The sequence below is a fragment of the Cupressus sempervirens genome, chromosome 2, assembly GCF_028749045.1.
Source record: "Cupressus sempervirens isolate cs-2001-9-10 chromosome 2, ASM2874904v1, whole genome shotgun sequence".
Taxonomy (NCBI): domain Eukaryota; kingdom Viridiplantae; phylum Streptophyta; class Pinopsida; order Cupressales; family Cupressaceae; genus Cupressus; species Cupressus sempervirens.
In genome coordinates, this window is record NC_143119.1 from 613,842,761 (window position 1) to 613,862,368 (window position 19,608).

At 35.1% G+C, this 19,608-nt stretch overlaps 1 protein-coding gene across 3 annotated transcripts in view; it reads right to left on the minus strand.

Annotated features, from left to right (window-relative positions):
- Nucleotides 1–19,608, minus strand: part of LOC149574878 (sister chromatid cohesion protein SCC2-like) — a 210,077-nt gene that overhangs the window by 105,867 nt on the left and 84,602 nt on the right. For 2 of the 3 annotated variants that reach the window (XM_089814728.1, XM_089814727.1), the window contains exons 7-18: nucleotides 13,611–13,725; nucleotides 12,941–13,022; nucleotides 12,657–12,843; nucleotides 12,101–12,520; nucleotides 11,527–12,029; nucleotides 11,212–11,422; nucleotides 11,075–11,125; nucleotides 10,722–10,880; nucleotides 10,426–10,593; nucleotides 3,622–3,915; nucleotides 3,346–3,498; nucleotides 2,942–3,111 (exon numbers count right to left, since the gene is read on the minus strand). In XM_089814728.1, the coding sequence (XP_089670854.1) occupies nucleotides 2,942–3,111; nucleotides 3,346–3,498; nucleotides 3,622–3,915; nucleotides 10,426–10,593; nucleotides 10,722–10,880; nucleotides 11,075–11,125; nucleotides 11,212–11,422; nucleotides 11,527–12,029; nucleotides 12,101–12,520; nucleotides 12,657–12,843; nucleotides 12,941–13,022; nucleotides 13,611–13,725 (2,513 nt within the window). Of the gene's footprint in view, nucleotides 1–2,941; nucleotides 3,112–3,345; nucleotides 3,499–3,621; nucleotides 3,916–10,425; nucleotides 10,594–10,721; nucleotides 10,881–11,074; nucleotides 11,126–11,211; nucleotides 11,423–11,526; nucleotides 12,030–12,100; nucleotides 12,521–12,656; nucleotides 12,844–12,940; nucleotides 13,023–13,610; nucleotides 13,726–13,904; nucleotides 13,975–19,608 lie in introns of those variants that run through there. The other variant, XM_089814729.1, reaches the window with a different exon arrangement.

Consider the following 19,608-nt stretch of genomic DNA (forward strand, 5'->3'; position numbering starts at 1 on the left):
GCCATCCAAGTTCCTATCGACTTGAAGCAGATAATACTTATTTCTTGGCACAACTATTGTCTTTAAAACATGATCAATTTGTAGTAGATACTTAAAACGATGGCACAGTTCATTGGCAATGAAAACAAATTCAAAGCGTTGAAAGTTGAAGAAATTCACAATTCCATCAATCATAGACCAAACGCTTGAATACTCACAACTTCAACCAAAACACAAATGCATAATAAGATTAATTGACCCTATGCCAAGCATTGTATTTATAACTTTTTAATGCTATTCATTACACTCAATGCCAAGAATCTTCTTGTGCACACATTTCACTAAAGAGCCTTCTTCATCACACCATTCAATTAGAACAATAAACTCATAAGTTATTTAACTAAGTCAAACTTAAAAATAACCTCCATTATGCATCTTATTATGAAAGCAATATGAAAATACTAGCATAGCATGACTCAAGGCGCACTATTGTGCACTACTAAAATTATAAACCATCCTAACTTACTATAAATAATAAGTCGAGCAATCCAACTCTTAGCTCACGAGGGTCGTGATGATGAGCTAACATACCCATACTCTTGAAATCTGCTAAATTGAGGGCATTAAAGTCCTCTCTCCCCAAGATTTCTTGTCCTAAAGCAATCACAATCCTAGGTGTTGAAGAATATCCTCCAACTCCCAAGCAGCATCCTCATCTGGTAAACTATCATTTCACCAAAAACACTCTAGTGACTCATCTACACTGATGCCTCTTTCTAGTATCCAATATCCCCTCAAGAATCAACTCTAACATCCCCTCATTATCTAGTGGGAGTAAAGTAAAAGATGTGAAAACATGTCTGCCTACTACCTACTTAAGGCAAGATAGATGAAATACATTATGCACTATGTTGTCCTCTGGCAAATCAAGCTCATAAGCTACTTCACCTCCACATCTAACAACACAGAAGGGACCATAATAGCAAGGCTTGAGCTTCTAAGCTCCAATATACCTGATAGATGATTTCTTTAAAGCCGCAACATCAGATATACCATATCACTCACATGGAAAGAGCAAGTAATCCTCTGCTGATCAACATATTGCTTCTATTGGTTTTGAGCATTCTGAATGTTGTGTTTCAAAGTCCTCATAACATCCTGGCTATCCAGCAACAAATCTTTTGAACTAGGCATCATCTTGTCATTGAATAATAAATCCATGAAACTTGAAGTATCATGGCCATACAAGGCTCTAAATGGGGACATCTGAATAGATATATGGTGAGTGGAATCATAACAATACTGGTAGAAATATATCGACTTCACCTAGGCTCATTGTTGTACTGACTCGTAGTTTCGTAGATAACCCTCCACCCACTTATTAACAATCTCAATCTGGTCATCAATTTGAGGGTAGTAATTAGTACTTAGTCAACTCTATCCCATACAACTTCAACAACTCCTGCCAAAAATGGCTCATGAATCGGCTATCTTGGTCACTAACAATGCTTTGGGTTGAACCATGCAACCTAAAAATCCCCCGAAAAAACAACACAGCTACCTATGTCAATGAAAATGTAGTGGTGATAGGAAAGAAATGAGCACCCATATTTGGTGAGGCGATCCACCACCACAAACAAGCAATCTCTATATTGGCTTTCAGCAAGCCCACAATGAAATCCATTGATAAGCATTCCCACTTCCTCTCAAAATACGAAGTGGTTGTAGTAAATCAACTGGATAAGTATGCTCTTGTTTGTTTTGTTGACAAACAGAGCACTCTCTAACATGTTATTGCACATCCGACTTCAAGCCCTTCCTGTCAACCTCTCTCGTATCTATTTGTATGTCTTAAAGAACTCAAGGCATCCAATCAATGGAGAGTCATGAAAGAACCGCAACATAATCTACCTGAGTATACATGTTGTCTTGTATAATACTATCAACAATACCAGATGCCCACTGATCCTTGACATTCTCAACAATGATCAAGTGTCTCCAATCCTCATAAATGGCATCTTCACAAAAGTTTATCAGCAACTACATTCAAAGTACCCTTGATATATGAAATATCAAAATCATAAGAATGAATTTTGTTGACCAACTTCTATTGTCTCTCATTGTGATCTAGCTGTCCAAGGAAATGCTTAAGGCTATTATGATCAGTTTTGATGCAAACTTACTGCCAACTAGATATTGCCAGAACTTGACAAAAGCATGCATAATGGCCAGCATCTCCTTGTCATAAACACTAAACGATCTCTCAAGACCTATGAGCTTCCTGCTCTCAAATGCAATGGGATCGCAACCTTGGGAAAGAATAGCACCAGTGCTCTCACCTGAAGCATCAGAATGCAACTCAAAAGACCTCGAAAAATCCAGCAATGCAAGAACTAGGCACAAGTATGCATGCCATAAAACATTGATACTTATGAATGCAATTCATAAGTATAACATGATGCCATTCACAATACAAGTGGAGACAACCAATTTTCTATTTACAATATTGTGTATAGAAAAGTGTTAGCAATGTGAAGCTCAGTAACTATCATGTTATACTTATGAATGCAATAAAACATTAACTCTCCCTAAATGAAATGAGAAATAAGAGTATAGAAAAGTGGTTGTCTCCACCTATATTGAGCATACTTGTGTTTTCTGCCTAACATTGCACTAAATTAGTACACATGTAAAACTTGCAAACTGAGCAAATGAATATAAAGAAATGCAATAAAATTAGACATGCAGCTACAACTCATTAAAATATAAAGCTCAATATGCACCTAATTATTACAGGTATAACAGAAGAAAAACAGTCACATCAAAAAAATAATAGACACCAAATGGAACTATAAATTAATTTGCAAATTTTAACTGAAAAACAATATGCACTGTGAATGTATCCAACAGAAAGGAAATGAAACCAGTGACGATGGGAATAGAATAGAAGACAGGTACTTGCTTTATACATGCTTCTACAACATAGAGAAAAGAATATCGAACAATCAGCTGCCTCAAATCTCGTTCAAGTTCTTCAACAAAATTTGGCGGTGGCCTTCGGAGAAAATGTAGTACTGCATCAATAATATATACAATACTCTGAAGCAGCTGAGCAACGGTTCGATTATTTGCCTGATTATTCACACAAGGATAGCATGATGAAAAATAACATTATAATTGTGGAAAATTTCAAATATCATGATAAAATGATTATACAACTAGGATGTGTCAAGATCTGTACAAAAGCCATGCAGATTCTCTGATTTTCTTCAGTATTCAAATTTGGCTTTCCAAAATAGAAGTGCAATAGATTGGGGAAAGAAGTATACAGTTTCATATAAAATGGATTTCCATGTAAATACATGCCTGTGTTTTAAGATAAGGCTGAAGAGTGACCACAAATCGTGATGGATCAGATGCAGGTGCACATAAGGTTGGATCCACAAGGCAAAAAGCATGCAAGGCTAGTACATATGGAAGTGCCTGGATTTCAGATTCAACAGTACTTGTTTCTTCTGCCTGTAAAAGCATTAACCACTAATCCATTCAGCAACAGGGAAAATAATTGTGTTTCCCAGAGAGACGATAACCAAAACCACTTTGTTAAAATAACTATAGAAGCCTCTTCCATAACTATAATACCTTCAGAATACTTTCTAGCAAACACTTGCACATTAGTTCACAGCGGTTTCGCACTGCAGCCTCTGACACTGCACTTGTTCCAGAATTTTTGGACGAACAAAAGTCCAATGCCATTGCCCGTCTAATAATGGTAACTAATGGTTGATTGTTGTTCAACATACTCAGTACATTAACTAGTTGTTGTGTTCGCTCTACTATTTCTAGTGGCACAGTGCTTCCATCTCCCACAAAAGCAGCCTGACTACTGGACGGTTCTTCAAACCACAACTCATAGAAAGTCTTGCAAACAAGATCCTACATACACAATATCAAAGGGTACTGGTAAGTTCAAATAAAGTTTAGCAGAACTATGTTTAGAAAAAACCCCACTAGATATTTTTCATATTTCTACAAAAGCCTTTTCTAAAGCTAAAATATCAGTTGCAAGTATCACACAGAAAAATTTCAAATAATGAAGTGGGGATGCAAGCCTATAAAATCCTTTACAAAATCTGATATGGGCGGACTAAGACACAAACATTGTTCCAGATATTAGACAGCCATTATTGAAGTCCTTTTGCAAAAGAAAATCGGAATGAATAAATTGACGTACGATTGCCTTAATACAAGCACTTCATTCATATATACACAGGGCCTTTCAAAGATATAATATTACTGTTGCAAGCAACACAGAGAAAAATTTAAATAATGAAGAAATGGGGATGCAAACCTTACCAAACAATCTCTTTAAAGGTCCAGGATGTGTGGACAAAGACAAAAACACTGTGTTAGTTGTTTGACCATAGTTAGCATAAGAAACCCTGCCTTATACTAGCACTTGCACCAACAGGTGCAATGGTTAGGCTGATAGCAAACTATTCTTTGTCTATTTCTTTATAATAAAATATACTCTGTCTATTTAATAAAATTCCATAAAATTAACTTACATTTTTAATTATAAATATTCATATTGATATGATATCAATTTGAAGCATAATTTTTAATATTAATTAGAATTGAATGGAACAAGAATAATAAAAAATTGTTATATAATTGTAAACTTTAAACTTATTAGATTTTTTTTTGCTAAAATATCATTTTAAATAGTAATTTATATATGAATATTTATATTTATATTGATTGTAACAGAAATAATATTTATTGATTGTAATATAAATAATAGTTTATAATTTTAAATTAAATTATATTAATAAACTTAAATCAATGTCAACATATAATTTATTTTTATTTAATAATTAATTATCATATATTAGTAAAATTTAATTAGCGACTAAAATAATTTCTATAATATTATTACCTTAAAGTATAAATTGGGGTCTGCTTCATTCCTGGAAAACCTAATTTAGAGAGATAGTTGTCTATTCTTTCATACAAAGCTCAACGAACCTGTTTGATCCCATATAAATCCTTCTTCAACTTGCAAACATAAGAAGTACTATCATGAATCACAAATCGCTTTGGTTGTTCCAAGTATACTTCCTCTTCAATGATCCCATTAAGGAAAGTTGTCTTTACATCCATCTAGTGAATTTTCATCCTTGAGATGCAGCAATAGCAATTACAGACCTGACAGAGGTGCATCTAGCAACCAGGGGAAATCTCTCTTCATAATCAATCATTTCCCTTTAAGAGAAACCTCTGGCAACAAATCTAGCTTTATGTTTTTCAATACTGCCATCAACTACAAGTTTGAATTTGAATAACCATTTAGATGAGATAACTGATTTTACTTCAGGTATAGGTGCAATGTCCCAGACATCATTCATTATGATCATAGTTACACTACCTTGGGGGATGGGGGGCCAGTGGAATGGGGGGACAAAGGGGCCTTAATTTGGGGACGGTGGGGGGATGGCTGGGGGACAATGGCAAGGGACAGGAGGAGGTGTGTGTATATATATACATATGGTACTCTAAAAGCTAGTTATGAAAAGATGTATTGCAATATAAGATATAAAGATGTAAAAGAGTAAATACTTGAACATTGGATTGAATTGGAACATCAAACATTGAACACAGATAGTCGAACCAGCAAATAGTCAACATCGAGACGTTCCCCATCCTCGGTGTAGGTGGTAAAATCTGGTGGTGCCGCTGGGAACGGTAAGATGGAGTCGCCAAGTCCCCGGTGCGTCCAAGTCTCCAGGACGTGGGGCAAAAAGGGAAATGTGTCCCTATGTTACTATGGTTATGATGGTTGGTATTCTTCAACCACGACATTCCTCAACATTTGACGGTTCATATTCGATACATTCACTCATGAGAGAAACATAAGAATATCTATTAGGTTTATTCCTTTGTCTAAAAGTACCCTTAGAAGCTCCATAGATCTCTGCTTCTTCAATTATTTTCCTTGCCCTAAGTGGTTCCTTATGACTAATCGCTAAACCTCTATGTTCAAGTATAGAGTTCAATGGTTCATTATCATTATGTATAGAAGTTTCCCTCTGAAGTTCAAGATCAAGATCTTCTTGAGAGTTTACTTCATCTACTTCCATAATGTCTTTAGACCTTTTAAAAGCAATGTCTACTTGAAGAGTTACATCTCTGCTAAGCTCAATTAAGTATTGATCAAGTATGTATATCATGTAGGCTTTAGATGTTTTACTATACCCAACAAATATCCCAGTCTTTCCTTATGGCTCTAATTTGGACCTTTTCTCTTTAGGAACGTGGATATAGACAGGACAACCAAATATCCTAAGATGGCTTATGTCAGGTTTAATCCCCGTGAATGCTTCTTCAAGGGCCTTTTAACTAGGATAGATTGAAGACAACCATTTTGGATAGAAATAATGTGCAAGAGGCTTAAGCCAAGAATGAGGTGCGAAGGTTTTGATCATGCATCATGTCTTTTGTTGCTTCTACAATGGTTCTATTTTTTCTTTCAGCTACCCCATTTTGTTGAGGGTTTTTAAGGCACTGTGTACTCCCTCTTAATCCCAACTGAGTTATAAAATGCTTTAAAGTTATCAAAGATGTATTCTCCCCCATTATTTGACCTTAAGGTTTTGATTCTTTTCCCCGACATGTCTTCAACTAAGGCTTTGAATTATTTAAATTTTGTTAGAATTTCATTTGATTCTTTACATTTTAGAAAGTAAATCCAAGTTTTCCTAGAGTGGTCATCGATAAAAATAACATAATACAAGAATCCTCTTAGGGAGGTCACTACTAGTCCACATAGATCAGGATGGATAAGTTCAAGTACATTTTTGGCTCTACTCTCAATATTATGGAAAACACCCTTGGAGTTATTTCCCATAGCTCAACCCTTGCAAACCCCTTCATGATCTTGTCAACTTAGGTAGAGCATTTACACTATTCACCATAGAAGATAGGACACAGAAACGAATATGCCCTAACCTTCTATGCCATATCTCATTAGTAGAAGATGTGTCACCCAACTTGATTCCCTAAGGTATATGCCTTCTTGATATTTGAGTTCTTAGGCCATGCTAGAACTTTTCCATCCATGAAGGCAATTTGATACCCTTTATTCTCAAGTGCTGATATGAAAACTAGATTGTGCTTGATGCCTAGTACAAATAGTACACCACTTGATTGAAGAAAAACACCTGATTATAGTTGAATTGTGCAAGTTCCAACTCCTTTTACCGGGGAGTTTGAATTTTCTCCAATGGTGACTTCTTCAATTGATCCTTCATCTAGGCTATCTAGTTGTTTTTTGAATCCTATGATGTGTTGCGAGGCTCCAATGTTGATGACCTAGGTATTTTTGTTATTTGAAATCTCACTTGATAGTGTTGAGAAGAATACAAGTCCATCTACATCCTTATCCTTACTTCCGCTAGTAAGGCTTGTTGTTTAGATCTATCTAGGCATTTTATTGCAAGATGTCCAAATTTATCACATCTAAAACATTGAATTCTAGACAAGTTTTTTCTTCTTTTGTTAAGTATCTGTTATGGTTGTCCTTTCCTTTCTTTTGTTTGAAGTTGTTTCTATTTCCTTTCTTGTGAGAATTAGCATTAAATACTTGAATTTCTCCACTAGAGATGTTTCTCCTAATTCCTCTCGCAATCAATCTTGCTTCTTGAATGCAAACAGTCTTTAGTCGATCGAACTTAGGAAATATGGATCTAGCACTTATCTCTTGTATAAACGCTTCCCAAGATGTAGGCAATCCACTTAGCACCAGCATTGATAATTCTTTATTGTCAATTTGATGACCAACAGTAGATAGTTGATCACTTGTCTATGTTATTCTTGTAAATTAGGCCGTGCAGTTTTTCCTTTGTTCATCTTGACATGTGGGAGTTGTGTTTTAAGGGCAAGGGCCCTACTAGTGTTATTTGCCTCATACATGTTCTCTAGAGTTTTGAAGATTTTATATGCAATATCCAACTTTGATATAATAGGAGCTATATGATCCTTTATTGCATCTATAGGAATCGTCATGACTTTGTTGTTTTTGGTCCACAGATTTCCTCACCACCATTATCCGCTATAGGTAAACCTCTCTACGAGATTTGAGGGAGGCTCCATTGTTTATTCAGAAAGTACAGGTCCCTATCCTCCTCCTTCTGGTATGTTGATTAACAGTGTCTTGCCCTCTATCTCCAAGAGGCTTTGTCTCTTTGGGATCTCACTCTTCGTGATTTATCCCCCTCTGGATCTACGTCCTATCATCAGCCTATCACTTCTTTCTCCACTCTGGTTACCTTTGTTAAAAGAAAAAAGCAATTTGGGAGTCGATTCACTCTTGCTCACACCAGATCGGTGAGACAACACAGATATCACTTGCACATGCACCATCAATAACAACAGTCATCCTCTCTCAGACAACAGGTTTCAATTTCTTAGACTTCTCTGCAAACAGACAGTTATCCTTCGATTTTGAGCTACTTTTCAACTACTGCGAACCACTAGTTGTTTCGTAGTTTTGCAGTCTCTCTTTTGTGGTGTTGTTTCTCTTTCTTTGCTTCTTGCTCTATCAGTTTACTTTTTCTCAAACACCATTTGGTGGTCCTGCAACCTTCTAGGCACTATTTTTACTTTCAATCCGTTAGGCCCACTTGTGGTCTCTTGTTGGACATTAATTTTTTACCTTATCTCTCCACAAATGCGTTCGGGTCCTACTCTATTAGTGCTATCATTAATCTGAATTCCCATGAGATGAAATTTGTAGCACCTTCAAGTCTATCTTCAAATCTATCTCTACTCACCATTCTTCTTGACTATGAGTTTTATAGAGTTTTGATGACGGTTAGATTTCTCCTCAATTTATCTCATCGGATGATTTCTTTATGCTATCTTTGATACCATGTTAAACTGTGATCAAATTAGGAACAAAAGAAATTTTAAATTTTTAACTTGTTTCTTTGATGTATATAATGGAACTATAATGTACGTAGGTTTGAATTATTTTCTAATTCCTTTTTTCTTCTAATGAAATTGTATATGTAATGATAATGCAGATCTAAGAGAAAACAATGAACTTCAAATACAATGATGATTTATTTCTTTTACTTGAGAAGACTTGATATGAATCTCTATTTGGAACTTGTAATAACACTTGTAGATTTTTGTTTGTTCCATGTTACTCTTTCAATTACTATCTATATATATATAACATAATGGGGCATGTCTCCCGTAGGGGATATCTCTACGTAAGACATGTCTCTTGTTAACGGTTTAATCATTCATTAGTTACTACTAATATATATCATTAAATTTGAATGATAATGTTAGAGTCATAACTTAATAATAATGATAATGCAAGACAGTCAATAAAATGATCGACTCTTATAATATATATTGACATCAATAATATATGGCAGTTGATAAGGTTATCGCTTGTGATAATCACAGTCGATATCGACTGTGGTATCAATACAATGATTGACTCTTATAATATATATTGACATCAATAATATATGGCAGTCAATAAATGTATCGGTTGTGATAACCATAGTCGATATCGACTATGGTCATCACAGTCAATATCATAATCAACTGTGCCACCATAGTATTCTTGCATTTTCGATTACTATATGTATTCGATGATTTTAAGTTGACTTACATAATTGACATTATTGTCGATACCAAAAATGAAATCTCTTTAATGTATTATAATCATTATAATGAATATGACAATAATGTATGCATATATATATATATATATATATATATATATATATATATATATATATATATATATATATATATATATATATATATATATATATATATATATATATATATATATGCATACATCATGTGTGTGTGTGTATTCATATTTATATGTATGTATGCATATATATAATGTGTATATATATGTATATATAATTGATATGTCATCTTAATAATTGTCAACAATAATGCTCCATGGTAATAATAGAGAAGGATAGATATCAAATGTTTAAGGACCATAGACCATTCAAACATTTGATTTCGTCGATTGAGGTCATCCGATAAAAGCTACAATCATTATCAACTTATGTATAAAGTAGCATGAATCAAACATCAGTTCTCAAAATATGATTAGAAAAAAAAGAAAAGAACTGATATAGACCTACAAAACTAGAAATACGACTCAGGACATGACCAAATGAAAAAACACTGGCAAACAACAGCCATAATTCCGAATACACTAACAATATTCTGCTTCACAACTTTTAATTAACTAATAGCATGTATTTCTTCTTTATTTGTGGCCATTCCAATAGTTAGATGCTGAATTGACAATTTAGATATCTACTTTGCCTCACCGATCAAAGGCCCGACCTCTACTTATCTACTTACAAATAAATTTACTTTTTCAGCAACCAAACTATGTACCTGTATACTTGTCTCTTCATCGCTGATTCTGGATATAATGTGATAGTAAGCATCAGTGGTTTTTGCAAAATTGCATTGAATAATGCATATATCTCGAATAATTTTGATTACACGCTTCCGCACACTTACTCCTTTGTCCTTGATACGCTCTGCAACTTTGTTAAAGTACTGGAATTCAGAAGACTGTGTCAGATATACCATAGAAAACCAGAAATGCATTTTTTTCTGAGAGGCAAATGTGTGTCAAACTTTAAATATCTCAATATTAGATCTTGCAAGAACCGTGTCTCCCCCACCTTCTCAGCCACATCAGGACGAGAGACAATATGACGACCAACAAGCTCCATGGATGCTTCTCGCACAGAGATAGCAGAGTCAAGAAACCTGCCCTCTACAGCACACCTGACATGTGTATCTCCTAATACTCCAGGATCTGCTTCAACAATTGTACTAACCTAAGGCATTGCCAACAAATTATGCAATGGTTTCAAAATATATAAGCCGAGAACACATTAAATTGAGAACAAATATGCAACTATCTCTGGATGTAGTAAACTATGTATCACTCTGTAAACTGAATCACAACAATAAACAACAACCAGAAGGCTACATTTCAAATAATCTGCATTAGAAAAAACTAACGCCTTACAGCTCTCAGTGCTTTGGCTCGAAGCGTTGGTGAGTTCTCTTGTAAACTAGCCTGCATACAAATATACATTATATACCAAGCCATTCCTCTTGATGTACAGATCCACAGCAAACAAGAAATATTGTTAAAGAAAATACCAGTAATCTATCAAGAATTTTATCAAAACCACGAGCCAGAGCTCTTTTTTGCCCTAAAGCTGCTGAAATGCGTATGATAACATCCCTGGAAAAACTAGCAGAAGCAATCCCAAAGTCCATAGAGTGAGATTCTGAGTTCCACCTCCCATTGTAAAATGGAAGCATTTGTAATGCATTTGGTTCATCTTTTAACCACTCACACAAGTAAAACCTGCACAATATTTTCCATAATTATTATATAAAAATGTCATAAATGAGAAAGCATTTATGACATAGGAATGTGTATTGGGGAAACAAGCACAATGCATTTCATACTGGCAAGCATATGTAACCAAGTTATCAGCCGATCCAACTTCCTGAAGGTAGTTTAAAAGGATCTGCTCAATAACAGCAGCTCCCTTTACTCGACTGGAAAGTTCACCGTCTTTGAGTTTCTCCCGTTGCACTTGAAAATGAGAATAAAGAGATGCAAGTTGCTTCCTGCATATGCAAAAATGGCAGACCCAACCACGGCTTGACTGATTACGTCCAGTGTAACCAATGCACTCCTCGTGGAACACTTTCTGGCAGCCCTCACAAACTATTATCAAGTTTGCAGTTCTTTGCCCATGACAGACAACACACGTGTCCTCTGGGACAACATACTCTGAACTATCTTCTTGTAGCTCCTGCAAGATCCAATGTTTATCATTGCTGCATACCACACTATCATGCTTCAGTCTAGCAGCAATCTGGCCAAGAAGATCAATTGCTATGCCATGCACAATTACATCTTTAGACTTAAGTCCAGCATTTCCAATCAGTAGAAGACAAAGAATCTGCAAAATATTACAGTCTATGAGATGTATTCATTGTACTGTCATATAACAATAGTAACAAGTTCATGTACCTGAAGCAGAAGACTTGCTGCGGGATACTCTGGTACATTTATTGTTGTCAATAAATCAATAACAAGGTTCTCAATAATGAATTTAATATCAGAAATGTCCTGAAATTTCAGAACTGACAAATATTGTAGAAGATTTCCCCAGAAATATCTGCAGGATTCAACTGCAGGATCAAAGCACTTAGATAGATCAAAATCAGCAGTATTAGCATTAACTGGAGAAACTGTCTTAATTGATTGTGGTAGACTGACACTGCATTGAACCAACTGCAATAATAAGGCAGTTATCATCTGAATCTGCTTTTGCTCGTTATCTGGTAAATGATAAGATCTGAGATTTCGCTTTGATGAGGGTAACTTCCATAGTAGCTGAATAATGTCATCCATTATAATTATTCGATGCTCAGGGTAGGAGCTGAATACCTTTGCACCAGAAGAATTTTGTCAAAACCAAGGACAGATTGAAGTCATGGTTGAAGTCAAAAGAATTATATCAGTTTCATCTTAACCCTTTTATGTTTATCAAAGCGAGCAGATTTATAATAAAGAATATTATTACCGCACATGTAACACCAATAGCCTTTAACTGCAATAGCTGTATATTCTCAATAGTGAATGTTGTAAGGCTTGTCTTGATTAACTGAAGAACATAATAATCTGAGAGTCGTTCAATTGAAAGGAGATCCTTAAACAAACCAAGAATACTGCAGAGTTTGTAGAACACATTGGAAACTACAGTAGAAACCCTGTATACAGTGGAAAATCAATAGAGTATCACACAGTAAATAAACTAAAAATAGATTAAACAATAATTCAGGAGAGTCTGACTTGGAGAATGCTAACTTTCTAGTCTTCCAACCCTTGCTCTGGCAGCGCCCTTTTTTTCCGGACTTGCTTTGTTGGTTGATAAGTTCTTCTTTAAGGCCTTAGATAAGATTAAACAAACAAGATCTATTCAATATTTACTACATTGACAAAGCATATTGCATTGGCATATTTAACTACTATAATGTAAAATTTTGAAAAGAATGGTAAACTCATCTCATACACACAAAAAAAGAGGGGCATTTAAGAAACATCCCCCTAGTTTTCTGATAGTTTAGGATGGTCCTAATTATATGAGGACAACTTTGTTGTACTCCTTTAGAATACTCACATATACATAACGAATTTATATGTGAATTTAGAAAATTAAAAGTTACTTGAATCTGTTGTATTACCTCTCTTAGTTGATATTGTTAAAAAGGATAATGCATTAAGTTACTTAAAAAGCCTACAATCCATTAAAAACAACAGCTTCTTTACACACAAAGCAACTAGCCACCACATAACAAACTTACCATCATGAACATCAGTTCCACCACCTTAATCAATCATCCAATATGATGGATCATATCAATATGTAATAAAAACATTGCAAAATTTGTCATTTTGAAAAGTACGCAAATTTATATATCCATTAAAATAGCATTCTTTCTATACAAAACAACAAGCCACCACATGACAAACTTACCATCATGACCATCGGTTCCACCACCTTTATGGATCGTCCAATATGAAGGATCATATGCAACAAAAACACTCTGTACAATTTGCTGCCTTGAGAAATCGACAATTTTATCAATAATCTGATACAGTGTTACACAGTAGCCAGTAACTCATTAGAAACTTTAAAATTGGGTTTGTAAATCAATAAATGTTGCATCAAAACATATACTTACAACTGATTGCTTCAAAAAATGCAAATAAAATGGTGAAAATGTACACTAGAACGTATTGCAATTCAGATCAGAAGAGAGGAATTCACCTCAAAGAATTGAGTAAGGTGCATATTTAAGCAATCTATTCAGAATATATGTATCACCAATGTTTTGCTGAACTGTTAAACAATTTAATAACGCAATAAACATTAAAAAAAATCAGATATAGAGTGATGCTCTTCTAGGTGATAAAAATTGTGTGATCCACTTTAATAACAAAGCCTCATCTAAAAGGATTAAATCAATGTCAAATCCATAATATAAAGTAACAATCTTAATTTGCCCAGTATAAGCATCATCATTGTGATCAAAATTCAGAGCACTACTATTTTCAACATCAATCAACACCTCAAAATTTGGAGGTGTCATAAAAATAATTCTAAAACTAAGAAAGTACTCGACCAGTTTGCATAAAAATTGTGTGATCCACTTCAATAACAAAGCCTCATCTGAAAGGCTTAAATCAATGTCAAATGCACAATATAAAGTAAGTAACAATCTTGATTTGCCCAGTATAAGCATCATCATTGTGATCAAAAATCAAAGCACTAATATTTATCAACATCAATCAACACCTCAAAATTTTGGTGTCATGAAAATTATTCTAAAACTAAGAAAGTACTCGGCCAGTTTGCAAGATCTGCTTAACAAGTTACTTAGCAAAAATATAAAATAGCAAGCTTCAAGTAAGTACCCACACTGTTTCTTGCCACAACTCACAAATGCATACCAGAAAATCGTTTATGACATCTTTGCAAGCAAACAGCCTAGAACAGATGAAATTTCTCATAGTTTTAGTCTGTTATGTGTAGTTGTACTTTTCCTCTAAGCCACATATTTCATCATTTTTCACAACCACAATACCTCAGCTATAGATTGAATGCATAGCTCGGCTTCAAACCCTCCGAAAATTTCAAAGCAATAATTAATTGATTGGATACTCATATCAGATATAATAACTAGTCAAAATCCACTTTACTTCAGCAGTGAATTGGAATTCACAACTTAATCTTCAGAAACCCCAGAAAATACTTATACCTTAGCAAGAGAACTGAAATCACAATATTCAGAAACCCTCACAAAAGAAAATAAAAGGCAAATTGAATAATGGCAATTCATAGATTTATGCTGTCAATATTAGTAGTTTATTTTCCATGTTATTTAAATGACCATTTACATATATTCTGAAAAAAGTTCAAAAAGGTTATATATTCAAAAACCAAAAAAAAAAACATAAAGCAAAACTTTCAAAAATAAAAACATTCTCCAGCATAGCTACAGTGTGAGCCAGTAGGTCTCTTACAATGCTTTTGAAAAAGCAAAATCTGTTTCATTTTTTCATAATAAACTTCCTCATGAATAGGTTTAGACATACAGTAAATATCATGATGATGATGACCATATATATACTGATTCACAAAAAAAATGCACAAGTTTACTTCATGATAAAATCACATCCTTATTTGATTATCAAAAATTCAAACTTATATATGTATTTGCATAAATTTATTCAACCCACGATTGGCTATAACTAATGATTATTCATGATAGTATACACAACAACAATACAATTGTACAAAGGTTTGACTTGTGATGTTGGTAAATCCCCACTTAACTCAGATGCTGCACTTTATGTTTTGTATTCAGAGAGAAGTGAAGGCTTGCCTCCTCTAATTTGTTATTGACAAACACTCTTTCTTCCTTCAATGAATTCTATTGGAGACATTCATAAACCGCTCTACCATAATTCTTGGCAGATAGACCCAATTTTGGTTCAGTAGTACATCCCAACAAACAACAACCATATTTGTTTAATTTATATCTTTCTATTTGTTTAACTTATATCTTTCAACTTGCCTTGCCATCTCTGCGACACCTCGGGTTACTGAAGTGTTGTCATCTAACTCTATTAAGAATCCATGTATGGTCTTGAAGGAATCTCGTTGGTCGGGTTTTAAAACCTGAATATGGATCTCCTCCTCCCTACTAGATTCATTGGTCACCACCTCAGTCTTCTCAACATGTGTACTCTCCTCAATTTGTATAACTTCTTGTCAACTACTGGTTCAAAAGTCTCTTTTTCCTTCCTATGGTGCTTCATCGCCTGCTCAATATGCAATTCCATCTTAATATGCTTTGCCCTTCCTCCTTGTTGTAACTCATCTATCAAGTGAGTGCCCTCTACTGTACAGGGTGATGGAAGTTGAGGTGGACTTAGTGCCACATCAAACTTACCCATTCAACTATTGAGGAAAGCATCTACCTCCTCTGGTTTCTTGGATGGCATAATAGGTGCACCCATGAAATTTTGTGTATCATCCTCCCAACTGCTGCAATGGCAGATCAGACAAATGCTACAGGAACTAACATGGTTGAGAATGCTACAAGAAGTTAATGTAATGTTTTATGTGTGTTTCTAATTTTAATGTTTTTAATAAAGTCCTATGTGTGGTGGCATAAATGGAGTAGTAATTCGATGAACTCTCCAACTATAGCCACTTGGGACAAAGAGTGTTTTCTTTTCAATTGAGTCGGTTTCTTTTATGAGCTTTGTGTGTGTTTTAAATAATTAAGACAACTAAGCATTGGACAGCTACAGGAAGTTGGCAGCAGATTCTTACTTCTCACCAATTCCAGTGATTTGAAAAAATGGCTCCCTATTCTTGATTTTGGGATGACGTATCATCTTCTCACATCAGAGAGGAAAGTATTGAAAAGGCATTTTTTTAATGTAATTGGGATCGAAGACTGAGAGGAATAGAAAGTTTTGGATTTTTTGCTGATTTTGTGAGTCTATAGTTTTGCGTGTGTGATTTTCTTTGTTTTTTTTCCCTGAATCGATATTTTGAACCCGTAGAACATATCGATGATTTTGTTTTAGAACAGTAATACAGTGATCGGTTTGGAATTCAAGTCAAATTTGTTGTTTTGAAATTGGTTATGAGAAATACGATTTCAGATTTATTTGTATATGAATATCTATTGTTTTGAGGGTCGTAGAAATCGATGGAAGTCTATTAAACTCTCCACGATCTAGTTTCTGAGATCGTGGAGGAGTTATGTATTATATTCCTTTTGTTTTCATTCTGTTTTTTTGTTCTTTCATTCCTGATCATAGCTGCACGGAATCCAATCTTTGAATTCGGTGAATATGGTCAATGTATTCACCAATATGTTTTATCTCATAGTTGTTATGAGATGGTGAAAAGAATTGAGCCGAACCATGAAATGACAAGTTTGGTTCATTTTTGGAATGTTATAATCAATGACTGATTCAGATTCAAGTTTACTGTTTCGCATGCGGACATACAATTTGGATTTTGAACATAAGTTGTTATTGATTGGGGGGTAAAGATACAATCAGGTAGATGTCCAGTTTATATATTCGAAATTGTTCCAGTCATATGTATCCCAAAACAATTAGGGAGGTGGTCGAGTTATATCAAATTGCTGCAAGGAATCATATTTTGCAACAGGAGGTCAATGAAGTTTCTGTCGTAGGTCAATGCATGAATAGGTATTAAGATAATCGAGTCAGTCCACAATCTGATGCAAGTTGTCAAACGATCCTAAAGGTGTATGTGCCCCTTGAAGCAACTTAGTTGAGTGATTAATTTTCTCCTAAGTTTTCCAAGGTCAAACTCTACATCACCAACTGGTACAATGCTTACAATAACTAGTGTGAAAAATGGTCCAGCACTATCAAGTATGCTTCCGCCATCTATGAAATGAGAAGACTTTGCATGTCATGCAATAGCCCCAAAGATGGCCTCCAATAGCTCTTCAAGCTTTACAATCCATAGAACTGTACTTTGCCAGAGAAAATGTGTTGTCAAGACTAACCTAATTATTGCAAAGATAGTGCTACAACCCACTGAACCCCTTGGTGTTGTGTCAACCTTCAATTGTATTAATCCTTTGCTCTCACCTACACCCTCTATAGGAGGTAGAACGGCCATGGTAACTCCTAGCTATACAACATTTAAAACATCCCTCACAACTTACATGCCCTCTAGTGTACTTTCGAGTTGAATCTCCCCATCATCTTGATCTTGCTCATGAGGTTCCAACTAAGACGTATTAGACTTCAGTGTCCTTCTGGGTTGCCCTATTAAGCAGCACCCCCATCCTCATTGTCATGCAACTCCAATTGTATCTGCTTCTTTGAAAGCTAAGATCTATCATCTCCAACCGTAAGTATATCCAAATGCATACAATAAAATATGTTCATCTTATTCAATTTCAATTGACTAAGAGGTTGGAACCATCCCAATTTGTTTGTGTGCTCATGTGCAGTGTGTTTCCGAGAAGGTGAGGGCATGATGTCACATGTAAAATGTCTTGTACTTGAGAATTGTATACAATGTCATTCAATATCACTAAATTAATCGTATCGACCACAATACAATGGTAGAGGCTCTAACAGTCCTTATTAAACAACTCTTCACAAGGTCAATAAAGCATCTCCACTCCGTGTTGAGTATGAAGCTCTTCTTAACTCCCCTGCTACTGCTACTGCTTCACATGATCTCTACTATACCTCTATCAAATTATTCCAGCATACCAACTCTAGTAACTTCTACTTTTGTTCATCTTTTTAGAGGATTTAGCCATTGTGTTCCTTCTCACTGGAATACCAAATACACTAGCTAACTCTCCAAAGCCATATGGATACTATGACACTTCTTTTGTGAAACCCTATGATGGACTGATTGGAATGTCATTTATATCTTGCTACCAGGATCTTCAATACTAGCTCGAATTCCCTTACCTTGAGGATAGGCATCTGCATTGTCTGGTTTACTTCGATTTTCTCAGAGAGATTTTCATGGGATGATTATTGTGAGCCTCTTGTCACCATATGTAGCAATCTATGCCACTCACCATCAAGAATTAAGACTCCCTACTATCACTCACTCATTTTTTTGCATTCCAAGTCAAGTTTCTTCTTATTGCTATCTACAATTGTCGTGTCATGTCCCCTCTTTCACACTAGTTTTTTTGGCACCTAGCTAATCTATCTCCTCATCCGGATAGATTAACTGCATTACCAGTAAGGATTCTTGCCAGTCACAAGGGAAGATTTGTCTCAAGTTCGTTATTTAATGTGTTAAAGTACTTTAATAAACTTACTTGATGTTTTATTAAGGCATTCACTTTATAAAGTGACTTAAGTGGCTAGAAGACAAAATTGGTGTTTTATCCCACATCTCTTATTCCGACACTTTTCCCTCACTTCGAGGTTATAACTAAGAGACTCCATCTTGGGAAAGACACAACGAATATATGTTATAAAACAAATCCAAAAAGGTTGCTTTGATGTGACTTGGCTATTTCTTGAGGACGAAAACCCTTAAGAAAAAAGTGGAGCTGGATGCAAACCTGGCTTTCACATTGTGTTTCAGAACTAAGGTCTGGTTTAACACTTTGAACATTAAGAGATCACAGTTCCATGACTGATTAGGGATGGAAGTCAACAGGGTCTAGTAACTCCCAGAATATTGTTGGCTCTTGAAGGTTGGGACAGCAAAAGGGTGAGATCAACCACCCACGGCAGTAACAGAAGCCTCCCACGTAAGTTCACTACACTCTCAGATAGTTGAATGATATTGTTTTAAGTGGCAGCTTCAGTTGATTTGTAACAGCGAGGATTAAATATCACAACACACCGGGGGATAGTAGCAGATATGAGGTACTGAACGGCAGTCAATTCTCATTCATATTAATTCCCTCACATGAATATTATCACTC